The sequence below is a fragment of the Balaenoptera ricei genome, chromosome 20, assembly GCF_028023285.1.
Source record: "Balaenoptera ricei isolate mBalRic1 chromosome 20, mBalRic1.hap2, whole genome shotgun sequence".
NCBI lineage: Eukaryota > Metazoa > Chordata > Mammalia > Artiodactyla > Balaenopteridae > Balaenoptera > Balaenoptera ricei.
In genome coordinates this window covers 5,590,681-5,608,169 of record NC_082658.1, presented here as the reverse complement: position 1 = coordinate 5,608,169, position 17,489 = coordinate 5,590,681, and the positions used below count along the sequence as shown (strand labels likewise).

Sequence of the window (17,489 nt, the reverse complement as noted above, 5' to 3'; positions counted from 1 at the left end):
GAACCATTTTGGGGTGGACCCTGGAACCTGGATGCACAGTGTACTATCTGTGGTGCAAATGTGGCTCATTAGAATCTGGGGCAGCCTTCCTAAGAGTTAAAAAAAAATGAATACAATTTACATGTAATAATATGCCCAGATCTTCAAGTGTCAACCCAAAGGGTTTTGACAATTGTATACATCTGTCTACCCACCACCCAAAATGGGATCAAAAACATTTTTGTCACCCCAGAAAGAACTTCTGTTACCTAAGTCAGTTCTGCCTCTCCTCAGGCAACCGCTTTGTAATTTCTATCACCATAAATGGGTTTTGCATATACTTGTGCTTTAAAAGGAATCACACAGTGTAGGGCTGTGTGTGTGTGTGTGTATTTATATACAGGCTTCTTTCACTCAATGTAATGAGTTTGAGACTCCTCTATGTCGTTATGATATCCGTAGTTTTTCTCTTTTTATTGCTAAAAATATTGCTTATAATATTTCATTTTATAAATGGACTACAGTGGGTTAGTCCATTCTGCTGTGGATGGCCATTTGGGTTCTTTCCAGGTTTAGGCTCTGAGTAAAGCTACTGTGAACATTCCCGTGTAAGTCTTTGTGTGGACGTATGTTTTCATTTCTCTTGGGGCAGGTCTCTAGGAGAGGAATTACTGGGTCATAGGGTAGACTTTTTTTTTTTTTTTTTTTAAGCTCAAGTGCTCTCTCCTAGTTTGGAGAGCACATGCAAACTGGTAGGCCAGGCCCCTGCGCATCATTTTCACCGGGTAGGTTGTAGCTAGCAAGACTTAGGTCACTCAAGCGAGTCTGCCTCAATTAATAGCTATCATTGAGGCTGAATGTAAATGATTATAATTTTGAGCTGTTAGGCTTCATTTTGTAAAATTACTTGAAGCTGGTATGTTATGAGGGCTTTTTGATAAAAGATTGGTTACAGATAGAGCCCCCCTATGAACTGGATTCAGGCTTGAGTCATGGCTAAGAATTGCCATGCTGCATCGGAGAGCTGACTCAATGCGGAATTTATGTGGCCACCCAGCGTGGGCTTCTGATGGGTGACTCGATACTGAATGGACGTGGGCGGCCTCATTCTGGAGGGTCGCATGCTGGTTTCTCCTTTCCTCCCCATCCCTCTGCTTCCATTCTGGTCAGGCCTTCACTGTCTCCTGTCTAGATCATGTCAGTAGCCTGGCACCCGGACTGTTGGTTTCCCATCCAGGAGAGTCTGTTCCAGTAGGTTGTAGAGGGGCCCTGGCAAACTCATAGAGACAGAGGGTAGATTAGAGGTTACCAGTAGTTGGAAAACTCCAGGCGATTCTACTGTGCAACCAGAGCGGGAAACAGCCCGCTCATTGCCTTGAGGCCAAGCCATTCTGCCAGACTTCTTTTTTTTTTTTTTTTTAAAGAGGGGGAGACCTCTAGATCCCCCTCCCACCACATTTTTTTTCTTTTTATTTATTTATTTATTTTTGGTTATGTTGGGTCTTCGTTTCTGTGCGAGGGCTTTCTCTAGTTGTGGCAAGCGGGGGCCACTCTTCATCGTGGTGCGCGGGCCTCTCACTATCGTGGCCTCTCGTTGCGGAGCACAGACTCCAGTCGCGCAGGCTCAGTAGCTGTGGCTCACGGGTCTAGTTGCTCCACGGCATGTGGGATCTTCCCAGACCAGGGCTCGAACCCGTGTCCCCTGCATTGGCAGGCAGATTCTCAACCATTGTGCCACCAGGGAACCCAGACTTCTTATTATGCCCAGCTATCTCATGGTACCCCTGCCAGGCGGATCACCCCGCAGTGCCCACAGCGTAAGCTTTGGCAAGCTTGCCTCCTGGACTGCTCACACGGATCTTCCCAACTAGAGGGTCACACCTTTATTTTCCTTTCCAAACCATGTCCAACTTTCAAGAGCCCTTCACCACGTTTTCTTTGGTGTTTTATTTTTTAACAACGTTGTCATCTCCTTTCTTGGAATGACAGCAGGCTTTCTTCATTTATCACTCTTGATGCCTTTCAGACGTCTTCTGTTGCCTCTCTCATTGTGGGACAAAGCCAGCTCCTCAAAGGCAGGACTCAGATCAGCCTTTGTATCCTTTCTTCCTCCCTCCCAGCCCCCTAGGGTCTAGCATAATGTTGGTCGTGGAATAGTCACTGATTAGGTACTTGTCGATCGACCTTTAAAAATTAATTTAACATCTGATTTGGAGACAGAACTTAGAGGCATTACCTGGCTTCCGTACTTTTGGAGCAATTGTTGCCTTGATTTATATGGATTGCAAGTTTGTGCCCGTTCCTTATTTATGCAGTGGCCTTCTTGGGGTACAGTCCATGTTCATGTGCTTCAGCAAACATTTAAGAAGGTCCTAGTCTGTGGCCGGCTCTGAGTTGGGTGCTGTTATTTTTGAACTCTTTCTGTCTTCTGTAGACTTCCACGTGTACCTTCTTTAGAAGCGTACTCATTGAATAGCTGATACTGATGTTCAGTGTGTCGTCAATAATCTTTGTGCAATAATTTCCTCCCCCTTTTTTATTAAAAGGGAAATTTTGTTTTGTAGCTTGGATTTTCTTCCAGTCTTTAAACTGTCATTACTGTCATAAAAGAAATGCTTAATTGCACCCATCACGCCAGACTATTCTGATGTAGCCCTTAAGAAACTCTTCACAAATTCATGTATATTTCCAGAGCTGAAATTATCCCAAAATGAGCACTTAAGCAGAAATGAAAAGGTTTGCCTGCTGTGAGCTAGGTGTTTAGCTGATTGCTTTTGATTATTCTATGCTGGTACCCCTGATACCAGAGGGAAATTAATAGCATTATAAAATATGGATCCCTGTGGCATTTTGCATGATATTTTGAGAAAAAGAATCATAGGAGTTTTGCTAGGTTTGGGGAACTATGGAAGGGAAATGGGGGATTTTACTCTCAGGCAACTTGAGAAAGAGCTTGCAAATGTCTGCTGCTTTTTTTTTTTTTTACATTAAAACAGTTTTTAAATTTTATTCGTGTATAGTTGATTGTCTGCTGATTTTAAATGTCTCCTCCTCGGAAAGTCCCATTTGGCCTTTTGGTGTCAAGGCTGCGATTCAGGAGCCTTCAACAAAAACACACAGTCCAGACGGGTGTCTCATTATCATGCAGAAACACGTCTGAAAATTCAGTTTTTGTCCATAAGATCTTTTTCCCGCATTGGGTTTTCGCTGTGAATTCAGGGTCTTCTATGGTTAAAACATTAAAAGAAATCATACCATACATTTATTTATAACATTTACTTATATATTTACGTATTTTAAAATCGTATTATCAATTTATTAAAAAAAGTTTCTCCCCAAGATATATGCACGTATCGTTTAACAAGTCAGATTGCTTTACAGAGCTTGTAATAAAAAGGTCTGCCGACCGTCCCCACCCCGACTCCTACTTAGGGATAGTGTGAACAGCCATTTTAGCTGTTTCTTCACTTTTTTGCCTCTACGTTGCTCAACTGCATGCTACTCTGACGTTTCTTGACTTTTTCAGCTTTAAACCTCTCCCGTGATTTCTTGGCGTGGAAGGTGAGGATCGGGCTCTGTTACCCCCACCTGCATCCTACGCTGCAGATACATTATATTTTTTAGGTTAGTTCAGTCGTCCGATAGTCACAGCTTAAACATGGAATATTGTTCAGCTTTAAAACGGAATGAAATTCTGACAATGTGGATGAATCCCGAAAGCATTATGCTAAGTGAAATAAGCCAGACACGAAGGGACAAATACTGTAGGATTCCCCAGATGTGAAGTGTCTAGAATAGGCAAACTCATAGAGACAGAGAGTAGGTTAGAGGTCACCAGTGGCTGGAGGGAGGGGAGATGGGGAGTTATTGCTTCACAGGGTTACAGAGTTTCTGTTTGGGGTGGTGAAAAGATTTTGTAACTAGTGCTGATGGTTGCACAACTTTGTGAATGTAATTAACGCCACTGAGTTGTCTAGACTTTAAAATGGCAAATTTTCTGTGGTATATATTTGACCACACAGAGAAGTACATTGGTTAGTAATAAACAATAGTTTACATTGTTAAGACTGTACCTGGTATTCACTTATTGCCTTTCTTGTGCAATTTTGGTGTTTTCCAGAGTTAGTGATGGTCTCCTTTTTTCCCTTTGCCTAGTTTTTTGGGCCTGTCATTAATCGGCCACCAGTCTCCCACTGAGAAGTGTAAAATCTCCCCTGCACACATTCAAACCTATAGGGCTCTACAATCTGCTCTCTCCCGGAGCTCTCCAGCCCCTCTTCCCGTCTGGGGTCTAGTTCTCCGTGCCTGCTGAACTGTCGCTTTGACATCCTTTTTTACCACCAACCTGGGGTTGCCCTTCATTCCTTTCCCCTGTCATCGACTTTCTTGTTTTACTCCCTCATACCATGGAGCAGACACATCCTTGAGTATCTTCCTGAGAAGGGGCGTCAGGGAGGTAAGTCTATAGCTTCCCCAGAAGCAGAGCCTGACGTGGGGACACCTGCGCAAGGAATATAGGGAAGATGAGCTCTGGAGGGAGCAGCCCCCAGGGAGTCAGGGTGGATGGGCTGGGGAAGAGGCTGGGCTGAGATCAGAGCACGCTGGGCCCTCCCATTCAGCACGTAGACTTCCCCTTTCTCCTCCTGTTCTCACTGTGGTGTCCACCCCTTAGCTGGTGGGGGTCCCTGAGTGGCTGGTGCCGCGGTTGCTTGGCCGCATGGGATACAGGGAGAATCTTGGGGTGCCATGGCTTCTGACCCATGTTTTCCACCAGTCCTCTCTATTGGCCCATTTCCAGTGGCTCCAGGGCCTTCCATCCCTGCGCTGTTCTGGGGTTCTGTGGAGTGAACCCCCTTGCTTCCACTGGGCTTAGGTGTCAGCCTTCTTGGGGGGGAGTCTGTCAGTCATTACCTGCTCCCTCTTTTAGCTTCCAAAACCCCATGACTGCCGTCCCCTCTCGGTCCTTTTGTCTTTGTGGTTGAGCTCCTCCTCATCCCTTTACTTTCACCCTATCTGGGAGCGAGCAGCTTGTGTTCCATCAGCCATGTTTAACTAGAAGCTCTACAGCTTACGTTTTGTGACATTCAAAAATGCACTAGGATTGACACATTAGCACAGCAAATACTGCTAGTTAAACATAGTCGACACTGAACATTATACTTAGAGGGGAATTACTCTCCGATTAGACGTACTGAGTAGGTGATATTCTGAGCATTATTGTTTTTATTTATTTATTTATTTTTCAGAGGAACGGACCATTTATTACTCTCAGCATAATCAGCAAATGAAGCAGTTCCCCCCAATTGCTAAAGTGCCATAGGATGAGAGTCAGTAGTTCACCTGTGCGTGCAGGGGTTGCACTACAGGAGACGAAACGCAAAACTGGCAGATCAGTTTTACATGGGACCTGCTACTACAGCTGCCTATCCCTTCCTCCAGCGGGAGATCTTATTCATTAAGGAATTCTCTTCCAAGGGAGCGGGGAAGGAGTTTCTAGGTTATTATGCTGGAGTACAAGCAAATGTGTTAGGAGAGAAGAGAAGAGTTTTCATCTCCAAATCTTTCTAGGATATATTATCTCTAGCTCACAAAGCATGTTTGCTTATCAAACATGTTCTTAGCTCAGAAAGCCTGGTCTGCATGGCCATGGAGAAATCCCTGGAACATCATCTCCCAATACTACTATGATTTGGGGGTCATTTTGTCTAAATTTTTTTTTTAACCTACTTAAAATCAAAATGCATACATTAACTCACACTTAAAATATTTTTTTTTCAAAAAAGCAAAACTCTATGACATGCCCTAAAGATATTTCTTTTTGTTGTTGTTGTTGGATATTGCTTTTATTTTAAAATTTTTTTTGAATTTTATTTTATTTATTTTTTATAGAGCAGGTTCTTCTTAATTATCTATTTTATACACATCAGTGTATACATGTCAATCCCAATCTCCCAATTCATCCCACCCCCCCACCCCCCCGCCCTGCCCCTTGGTGTCCATATGTTTGTTCTCTATATCTGTGTCTCTATTTCTGCCTTGCAAACCGGTTCATCTGTACCATTTTTCTAGGTTCCACATATATGCGTTAATATGTGATGTTCGTTTTTCTCTTTCTGACTTTACTCTGTATGACAGTCTCTAGATCCGTCCACGTCTCAACAAGTGACTCAATTTCATTCCTTTTTATGGCTGAGTAATATTCCATTGTATATATGTACCACATCTTCTTTAACCATTCGTCTGTCGATGGGCATTTAGGTTGCTTCCATGACCTGGCTATTGTAAATAGTGCTGCAGTGATCATTGGGGTGCATGTGTCTTTTTGAATTATGGTTTTCTCTGGGTATATGCCCAGTAGTGGGATTGCTGTGTCATATGGTAATTCTATTTTTAATTTTTTAAGGAACCTCCATACTGTTCTCCATAGTGGCTGTATCCGTTTACATTCCTACCAACAGTGCAAGAGGGTTCCCTTTTCTCCACACCCTCTCCAGCATTTGTTGTTTGTAGATTTTCTGATGATGGCCATTCTGACCAGTGTGAGGTGATACCTCATTGTAGTTTTGATTTGCATTTCTCTAATAATTAATGATGTTGAGCAGCTTTTCATGTGCCTCTTGGCCATCTGTATGTCTTCTTTGGAGAGATGTCTATTTAGGTCTTCCGCCTATTTTTGGATTGTGTTGTTTGTTTCTTTAATATTGAGCTGCATGAGCTGTTTATATATTTTGGAGATTAATCCTTTGTCCATTGATTCATTTGCAAATATTTTCTCCCATTCTGAGGGTTGCCTTTTCGTCTTGTTTATAGTTTCCTTTGCTATGCAAAAGCTTTGAAGTTTCATTAGATCCCATTTGTTTATTTTTGTTTTATTTCCATTACTCTAGGAGGTGGGTCAAAAAGTATCTTGCTGTGATGTTTTTAAGGAATTTGAAACATGTAAGCGACAGAACACAGCTTCAGGATTAAGGGCATGGTCTGGGTTTCAAATCCCAGCTCTGTCACTTCCAGCTGGGTGCCCTTGGGAGAGTGACTCACCTTCTCTAAACCACAGAGAGGAGGCTGTAGGTCTCAAGGAAGTGAAGCGTGTAAGGCACGCGTCCCCTCTGACTACCAGGAATAGCGTGGCCCCAGGTCAAGCCCTTCGCTGACCCCAGAAAGCAAACTCTGGGCTCTCTTGTCTTCAAGTCTTTGCGTGCACGCTTCACACTTCTCAGCTGGAATGATCCCCCTCAATCTTCTCTTAGGCCTCAGTAACTTTTTATTTTAATAAATTTATTTATTTATTTATTTCTGGCTGCATTGGGTCTTCGTTGCTGTGCGCAGGCTTTCTCTAGTTGGGGCGAGCAGGGGCTACTCTTCCTTGTGGTGCGCGGGCTTCTCATTGCGGTGGCTTCTCTTGTTGCAGAGCACGGGCTCTAGGTGCGTGGGCTTCTGTAGTTGTGGCACGTGGGCTCAGTAGTTGTGGCTCGCGGGCTCTAGAGCACAGGCTCAGTAGTTGCGGTGCACGGGCTTAGTTGCTCCACAGCATGTGGGATCTTCCTGGACCAGGGCTCGAACCCGTGTCCCCTGCACTGGCAGGCGGCTTCTTAACCAGTGCACCACCAGGGAAGTCCCTCAGTAACTATTATTATTGATTTTTAATAAACTCTTTGATTTTGCAAGTATTTTAGATTTTCAGAAAAGTTGCACAAATAGTATGGGGAGTTTTCGTATACCTTTATCCAGTTTCCCCTAATGTGAACATTTTACAAGACTACAGTACATTTTGTCAAAGCTAAGAAATTAACATTGGTACATTACTGTTACCTAATCCCAAGACTTTACTTGGATTTCACCAGTCGTCCCACTAATGCTCTTCTTCTATTCCCAGGATCCAATCCAGGTTACATGTTGTGTTAGAGTGTTCTTATTTTAAGGTGCTGTCTGCAAGAGGGGAAGGTTTGCCTTCAGTTCAGAGCCCTAGGCTCACATTATAATAAACCTTGGCTTTGTTTTGAAACCCCAGCTTTAGCTGAGCGGCTAGGAGGGAATCATAGTTTTAGCTACATAATTACTTGTTTCCCTACCCCTAAGGCAGTTACAGGCTATTAATGGGTTTAGGTTTGTAAGGTCTGATGTATCTCGAAGAGGACCATGTTTAACAACCTCATTACCACTGTTTACTGGTCGCCAAATATTTCCTTACTGCTGGGTTTTCTTGGACTAGCTCCTATCACAATGGTGGAGAATGTCCATGGGCTTGATGACATTTGGTTATTGCTAAGGCTGATTCATTCCGGCCTGTGGTTCCGGGATGCTTTGCCTGATGATAAGGAAGACAGCAGCTTAAACCTTGTCTTTATTCTGCAGCTCTTAGGATTTCTTAGAAGACTCTGGGTCAGTGTAGGGCCGAAGGATGGCACTAAGTTGATCCGGGTTGGTGTAGTCAGCTTTGGATGTCATGAGCTTGCTTTGCGGCTCTGGGGAAGCCACTGAATCCCGTTGGGTCTCAGTTTTTCCATCTGTTAAATGAAGCCTTTGGTCTAGGTAGAGCCTCCTAAAATCCCTTTCAACTCTGTAAGAGTGTGATTGCATCAGTAGACTATTCAGTGGAGTATCCATGAAGCTCTGGAAGTTCTGTCAACTTCTTTCCACACCCGAGAAAAACTCCATTATTTTAAACAATCACTCATCCCGTGTTTGTCAAAGGAGTGAAGGCATTTGAGTATGAGCCTATACAGTACTTGATTTGGAAGGTGAAATCACTTTAAAACTTAGGTAATAGACTAAAAAATGAGTGTTGAATCACTTCCTGATTACGCCTTCTTCCAATTTCTCCGCCCCCATTGCTCCCTTTCCTTAGCAAGGATAGCAGAGCACTCATCTGGGCCACAAGGAGTGAACAGCTGCTCCGTCCAGGACCACTCAGATGGGTGGCACCAGCATGCAGAGATGCTCGTAGCACAGCCCTGATCCTAGAAGAGGGGTCGAGGGTGAGGTGGGGAGGAGGGTGAGAGCCTGCTGAGTGAAGGCATGCTCAGGAGAGGGAAGAGTCCAACACAGCACAGCTTCAACGTGTACTTCCTGCCAGGAATTGGATTGGTGCGGTATACGCATTGCCCCATAGAATTCTTCAAACAACCTTGTTAAATAGTTGACTGCTCCCATGTTTAGTTTTCTCGAAACTGAGCTGCAGAGAGCTTAGGTTATTTGTCTAGGGCTCCCCAACTAGTAAGTGGCAGAGCCAGGATCCAAACTCGGACCTGATTCTAAATCCTGCATGATATACGTGGACTCAGGCAAAGGGTGTAGGATGCTTGGAAGAAAGGACATGAGAGATGGGTCTTGATGTTTTGGCATTTTCACGGGTGGGAGTGCCTGGGCCAAGGCAGGGGGGCTGGAGGGTCCGGCGCACAGCCGGGGATGGGGGCAGTGGTACAAGATAGGGTTCTAACGGGTGGGTAGGCCAAGCTCAACTTTTTAAAAATTAAGTTAAACTTCACATAGCATTAACCATTTTACAGTATGAGATTCAGCGGCAGTTAGTACATTCACAGTGTTGTGCGACCATCACTTCTACCCAGTTCCAAATATATATATATATATCGGCTACACCGCGTGGCATGTGGGATCTTAGTTCCCCGACCGGGGATCAGACCCATGCCCGCTGCACAGGAAGCGTGGAGTTTAACCCACAGACCGCCAGGGAAGCCCCACTTGCAAATATTTTCCTTCCCCCACAGGAGACCCCGTGTCCATTAGGAACTGCTCCCACCACCCCCTGTTAATCACGAATCTGTTTCCTGTCTGTGGACATTCCATAGCAGTAGAATCCTATGTGACCTTTTGTGTCTGTTTTTTTCCACTGAGCACGTTTCCAAGGTTCATCCGTGTTGTAGCATGTCTCAGTCCTTCACGTCTTCATGGCTGAAAAATATTCCATCCAATGGAATATTCTGTCTCTCCATTCATCTGTTGATGGACATCTGGGCTGTTTCCATCTTTTGGCAATTATGAACAGGTCCAAGATCAATTCTTTTAATTAACTCAAGCCGTTCATTCATTTGCTTGCCCATCCGTAGAGATGGACATTGAAGGCATGACAGTGGCTGAGATGCCAGGGGAAGCACATGAAAAAGAAGAGAGGCGAGGTGGGGTTCACCCTTGGGCCTGGGGAGAATCGAGGAGCACACACGGTTTCTCAAACACCAGCTGGCCTGAGACCCTCTCTGTCCACCCTTCAGATTTCTGAGCCCTGTGGTAGACCAACCAAAGCGGCCAGGGACCGAAGTTAGACATTCAGTCCGTGTTTTGTTTATTTCCTCCTTAGCTCTTTTTTTCAGGAGCTGTTGTTGTAATTGAAATGCTCACTCCCTTCAGCATCTTTGATTACTGAGCAAAAAATTGGGCTGCTTTGGTCTTAGCGACATTTAGCTGGAGGATGGGCTCCAACACAAGCTGTCCCGTGGCTCATTTGATTGATTGGGCATTACATTTTCTTTCAGGGAATAAAGAAGCAGAAAGGACTTCGGGGTACAGCGAGGCCCCTGTCACATGCGCTGGAACCTGATTATGCATTCCTTTTATAGACAAAGGCAGGAAGGGGGAGGGACGACCGTCAGCTCCTCACGGTTACGTCTGATACCTTTAGGTCTGGAGCTGCTGTTGCCGGGTCCAAGCTCGTACTGCTCAGGGCACGACAGGCCAGTACATCGAGAGACGAGGTGCTGGGGCAAGGAATAGCGTCTTTATTCCGAAAGCCGTCAGACCGAGCAAATGGTGGACTAATGTCCCAAAGAACCGTCTTACCCTAGTTAGAATTGAGGCTTCTTTTATACTAAAAGGGGAGGGGACGTGGTTGGTTGTGGCCAACTTCTTGGTGTCAGAATCCTTTGTTCTTGCAGCTGCCCGCAGTAGGTCAGGTCATGATGTTCCTACAAGCCTCCCGTAAGACAGATGTTATTCTCTGTTCTGCAACTTTTTATCTCTGTATGAACGGAAAAGGGTTAGTCAGGGTCCTGAGAATGGACTATCCTGTATATTTCAAGCTATGGGCAACATTCTTAACTTGTAGCAAATGCAATAGAATACTTTTTTCTTTTTCTTTATTTTAGATCCCATATATATGTGTTAGCATACGGTATTTGTTTTTCTCTTTCTGACTTAATTCACTCCGTATGACAAGACTCTAGGTCCATCCACCTCACTACGAATAACTCAATTTCATTTCCTTTTATGGCTGAGTAATATTCCATTGTATATATGTGCCACATCTTTATCCATTCAGCAGGAATAAAGCGATAGACATAGAAAGTGGACTTGATGACATGGGGTGGGAGGGCGAAGCTTGGGCAAAGTGAGAGTAGCAGCGACATACATACACTTCCAAATGTAAAACAGTTGGCTGGCGGGACGCAGCAGCATAGCACAGGGAGATTGGCTCGGTGCTTTGCGATGACCTAGAGGGGTGGGATAGGGAGGATGGGAGGGAGGCTCAAGAGGGAGGGGATATGGGGACATGGGTATGCATATGGCTGATTCGCTTTGCTGTGCAACAGAAACTAACACAGTATTGTGAAGTAATTATACTCCAATGAAGATCTATTAAAAAAAAAAAGCAATAGAATACAAAGGTTAAAGTAAAGGAAACAGATCCAATATAGAGTCAGATTTGTTCTCCCCTATCACGCTGTGGCCCAATTTGCCTTTATAAGCAGGGCTGCAGCTGCAGGAGGGCTTTTGGTATCTACCATCTGCAGTCATAAAGGGATTGGTTGGCAATGACTTGTTTTTTGAGTTCATTCCCTGAAGTCTTGGGCCCAGTGATTACCATCTCCTCTTTGCTAGACTATCCCCTCCAGGCCCTGCTTCTTAGGGGTAATTGAAGGTTAATCAGATATACTACTTCCTGCTTCTGTATCAGCTAGTTAATATGTCACTACATCCAGATTTTTTAAAAAATGCCTAACATTTAAAGGAGCTTTGTTAGTGTTGACAGTTTCAGGGAAGTCACCTATGTTGGGGGGTTATTAAAAAGAAAAAAAAGGTTTATCATACAATCCAGCAATCACACTCCTTGGTATTTACCCAGATGAACTGAAGAGTTACGTCCACACAAAAACCTGCACACAATATTTGTAGCAGTTTTATTCATAACTGCCAAAACTTGGAGACAACCAAGATGTCCTATAGTAGGTGAATAGATAAATAAACCGTGGTCCATCCAGACTATTATTCAGCCCTAAAAAGAACTATAAAGCCACGCAAAGACTGGGAAGAATCTTAAATGTATATGACTAAGTGAAAGAAGCCAGTCTGAAAAGGCTGCAATACTGTACAATTTCAACTATAAGGCATTTTGGAAAAGGCAAAACTATGGAGACAGTAAAAAGATTACTGGTTGCCAGGGGTTGCAGGGGAGCAGAAAGAGATGAAAAGGTGGAACACAGAGGATTTTGAGGGCAGTGAAACTACTAGCTGTGATACCAGGATAGTAGATACATGTCATTATGTATTTGTACAAACTCATAGAATGTACAACACTAGGAGTGATCTCTAATGTAAACTATGGACTTTGGATGATAATGAGGTGTCAGTGTAAGTTCATTGATTGTAACAAATGTACCACTGGTGTAGGATGTCAGTAGTGGGGAGGTTGTGCATATGTGGTACAGGGAGCATATGGGTACTCTCTGTATTTTCTGCTCAATTTTGCTGTGAACCTAAAACTGCTCTAAAAAAAAAAAAAAAAAAAGTAACGTATGCCTTTATATGCTGTGTTAGTTTTCTCTTGCTGCTGTAACAAAGTACCACAAGTGTAGTGGCTTAAAACGACTCAGATGTATCATCTGACAGTACTGGAGGTTAGAAGTCCAAAATGGTTTTAACTGGGATAAAATCAAGCTGGCAACAGGGCTGTGTCCCTGCTGGAGGCTCTTGGGAAGACTCTGTTTCTTTTCCTTCTCCAGCTTCTGGAGCTCACCACCCTTCCTTGGTTCATAACCTTTCCTCCATCTTCAAGCCAGCGGCAAAGCATCTTCTAGCTTCTCCTTTCTGACTACGACCTCTGCTTTTATCATCACATCTTCTCTCTGATGCTGACCCATCTCCCTTTCTCATAAGATTCCTTGTGATGACACTGGCCCCGCCCAGATCCAGGATCATCTCATCTCAAAATCCTTAGCCACGGCTGCAGAGTCCCTCTTGCCACGTAAGGTGACATATCCACAGGTTTTAGGGATTATGATGTGGTCCTCTTTGGGGAAAAAGTCATTATTTTGTCTGCCACATATGCCCTTTATTTAATTAATTAATTTATTTTAATAAATTGATTTTATTTATTTTTGGCTGTGTTGGGTCTTCGTTGCGGTGCGTGGGCTTCTCATTGCGGTGGCTTCTCTTGTTGCAGAGCACGGGCTCTAGGCACGTGGGCTCCAGTAGTTGCAGCATGTGGGCTCAGTAGTTGTGGCTCGCGGGCTCTAAGGCACAGGCTCAGTAGTTGAGGCGCACGGGCTTAGTTGCTCTGCGGCATGTGGGATCTTCCTAGACCAGGGCTCGAACCTATGTCCCCTGCATTGGCAGGCGGATTCTCAACCACTGCGCCACCAGGGAAGTCCCCACATATGCCCTTTAAATAAACTTTTTTCGGGGCCCTATTGTCATTTCAGACAGGCGACCCAGTCTCTTTTCTCTCTCTCTCTTTTTCTTTTTCGGCCGTGCCATGTGGCTTGCGGGGTCTTAGTTCCGTGACCAGGGATCGAACCTGCGCCCTCGGCAGTGAAAGCGCGGAGTCGTAACCGCTGGACTGCCAGGGAAGTGCCTAGGCAACCCAATCTCATTTCAAGATTGATCCTTGGTCATGTTCCAGTTTATGTGGGAGACAGGGAGGCTGGCGAGGAAAAGAAATGAAGGAAATCCATTTGGGTTCTGGATTTGCCTGGAAGGATAAAGGATCATTGATTCTCAAGGAGGGGACCCACCTGAATCGTCTGGGATGCCTTTCCATTTCAAGCGTCCCAGATTCCGGCAAACCCTCCCTTGAGAGGCACATCCCTTCTGCCTCACCTTGCATCACTCGTCCATGAGAATATTGTATATTGCTCACGTGCAGGGGACAGAGAAAAGATTGGTACCCAGTGATGCATAGGGATGGAAAGGAGCTTTGACAGAAGAGGTTGGACTTGGTGTTGAGAAGGCGATGGGGATCCGAGGCTGGGGGAAGTACCCCAAGCACCATTGACAAGGATGGGATGTGGGGAAGGACTGGAAGATGAGGTGAGTGGCCTTACTGGTGATAATGGTCTAGATGGGAGGCCCTGCAACATGCAGGGATAGAGGTTGCTGGACATGCCTGTGCCTCTGTGCTGGTCATCCTTGGTGGGAGCTTACCGTGAGTGGCCGTTATAGAAGGTTGTTGAATTCTAAAGCAAGTGAGACAAAGTCCAGTAAAGGGATGGATCAGCCCCTGGCATAGAGAAGGCTCCCATAAGCTTCCTTTGGTGGTCCCATGGAACTGAACTGATGAACCATTTTCATTGTTTCTGGGAGTCTCTGAGGCAGGTGCGCTAAGACTTTTGCTGGGGGAGTCCAGTGCCAAACCGGTGACTGTGTGTAGATGATGCATCAAAGAAGAGGAATCATTTTCTTTTTGCACGGATCTGTTCTTTATTGTTGCATTCGCAATACCTGGTTCCGTCACTCTGAATGTTATTTTGGAGATGGATGACGCATATTTTTTTTAAAGGCAAGGCATAATTAATTTTAGAAACCCATTCAGCATTTTACATGTTAGTGCTGACTGTCATATGGTTACGATGGGTAGTGGGTGTGCTCTAGCCAAGATGTCATGGTGTCTTTCAGAGTAAACAACTGTGGATGAGTGTTAAATTCACTAAATGCTGGACAACCTTTGATCAAATTGACCTCCCCGAGATTTGAGTCCAGCTTCAATTCTCCCTTTTCCCTTTTGATTTTCCCCCTTACTGAGGTGATGATGGTCCCACTTTGCTCAGTTCCCTGGATCTGCCACTTCCTGGCTCTGTGACCTTGAGCAAATGATCTTATTACTTTGAGATTCAATTTCTTTATCTACAAATAGCAATAGAAAACAACATCTTCCTCCCAAAGCTGTTGGGATGGATAAAATAAGATATCAGATGTGAAGCTTTGGTCCCTGGAAATAGTAGGTGATCCGTAAATATAAGTTCCCTTCTTCCTTTTTAGAGATGAGAAAATTGATGAGACCGAGTTGACATGATCTCACTGGTTGTCTTCAAATATTTCAAGGGCTGTCACACATCACAGGGGAAAGACACCTTCCTTTAGTGCTCTGGAGAGCAGACGTGGTGCGAATAGGTAAAAACCGAAGGGAGACAGATTTCAGCTCTACTTAAGGAAGAACTCTGTAGTAATTAGAGCTGTCTCATGTCCAAGGCAGTGGAGCTCATGAAGTAGTGAGCAGCCTGCTCCTGGTAGTATTCAATTAGCACAGAATTTCTCAGCAGTGCTGCTCACCTCTGGGACCAGATAATTCTTTGCTGTCAGGGGCTGTGATGTGCGTTGTGAGACATTTACCAGCTTCTCTGGCCTCTGCTCACTAGATGCTACTAGTAACCTCCCCCTCACCTCCAGCCCTACTTGTGACCACCAAAAATGTCTCCAGACATTGCCAGATATCTCCGGCAGTGGTTGAGAACCACTGAATTAGAGGCTAGATGACAGCAAACTAGACTCCCTCTTCCCAAGGTCAACTCCATCCTACCCCACATTGAGTTCTTAACAACACTAGAATTCTCATGGTGGCTTTGTGCTTTGGGGTGGTACCTACCACCAAGGATTAAAGGCCTAACCCAGGTGAGACTGTGGGGTTCAGTTTGGGCCATAGAGAGCGAGGGAAGTCCCCACTTGGAAGGCCTTCAGGGGATGGTTTAATGGTTTGCTGCTTATCGTGGTTTTGCAGGTCATGCTGGCCGCTTCCTATTGGTCTCTCCTGGCCCCGGCGGTGGAGATGGCTACGTCCTCTGGTGGCTTTGGTGCCTTGGCCTTTTTCCCTGTGGCTGTCGGCTTCACCCTCGGAGCTGCGTTTGTCTACCTGGCTGACCTCCTCATGCCTCACCAGGTGAGTACCACTCTGCTTTGGGCTCTTGTGTCAGGATGTGTCCAGCTCTGTGCCGTAGATTTACTTCTGTTCAAACTTGACATGCCAACTCGTGTCTGTGTTAAGTAGCCAGTGATATTGAAATAGATATTTCAAGCCATGTAGGGCTTTTACCTGGAGGAACGGAATTGTGACTTAATGCCTAAAAGAAAATAAGCGCTTGGTAGTCTGACTCATCATCTCCTTAGTTACATTTTGATACGTTCATAGTTTAAATGTCAGATCTCATTATAAATATAGAGTACAGCTGACGTCGTGTGGTGCAACACTGTCTATATGAGTGGACCTAGACACTGGGGGAAGGGAGTGCCCATGACGGTGGTTCTGACCCTTAGAGAGCTTATGATGTCCCCAGGGAGATGACAACACATCCATCTACAGCGTAAGACCGTCGACAAAGCATCCCATCCACAAGGGCTTATTCATAGGAGGGTGAGGTGGGGAGACTGGGCAGTAGGGCCTTGGGCTGCGCTCACTTCTGCCATGAACCGGTTATGTGCCCCTTCTCCCCACTTTTCCTTCTTACGACTTGAGAATAACTCCCTTTAGGGGCTGCCAAGTGAAAACTAAAAAAATCAAAAAAGGTGCCAGAATTGGGGTGTGCCAGCGATTTAGCTTTTTTATTTTTTTTGCCTAAATAGTGCTGGTGGGTTGGGTTTGGGGAATGAGCATGTACTTGCTTACAGAGAAGCACAGAATGAACCCCAGCCTGAAGTCTGGCTCTGGTCACTGAGCAGAGAGAGCCAAGGCCCGGCCACGAGATCCTGACCCAGCACCATCGGCTAAAACCAGCTCGGCTGAAGGGTGGGCGTCAATACGGACCCAGTGCAGGCACAAGTCACCTTACCAGATGCAGTGTCCCAACAGGTCCCCGAGGTGGGCAGAAGCCCCCTGAGAGACCTGAGCTGGTGCTTGAATTCCCTGTTCACCCAGGGGAGGAGGAGGCACAGGGAGGACCATGTCGAGGAGCTGAGCTTCTCTGCTGGGCCGCTGTGGGCAGGAGCCGGTCGGGCTCACTGGAGCCGTCTGGGCATGTACCCCAGGAGGTAGGCTCACATCCTTTCCCCGGCCCACCTGCCTTCTTCTCCGTCGGAACGTGGCCCAGACGCTCGTGAGAAACTGATTACCCATGTCCCAGAACGGCCGGCCTCTGGCCCAAACAGCTGGATGTGATGGTTGGCTGGACAGCCGTGATGTTGTCTCGGAGGTGTGTCATTCTTGTTCATCGAGAGCGTGAACGGCCGTGTCAGTTTCCGCCCCCTGGGCCCTTTGCTTCCTTGTTGTCAAGGAACATCTGCTTGGTAATAGCTTTGAGAGGTCCTCAGTATGGATTGCCCTATTCTGCTCTCAAGTCCGCCCTGGTTATGTGTAA

General features: G+C 45.5%; 1 protein-coding gene across 8 annotated transcripts in view; it reads left to right on the top strand.

Annotated features, from left to right (window-relative positions):
• Window positions 1–17,489, top strand: part of SLC39A11 (solute carrier family 39 member 11) — a 424,377-nt gene that overhangs the window by 112,621 nt on the left and 294,267 nt on the right. For all 8 annotated transcript variants that reach the window (XM_059908944.1, XM_059908941.1, XM_059908947.1 and 5 more), the window contains one exon: window positions 15,920–16,078. In XM_059908944.1, coding sequence (XP_059764927.1) covers window positions 15,920–16,078 — 159 coding nt within the window. The remainder of the gene's footprint in view (window positions 1–15,919; window positions 16,079–17,489) is intronic.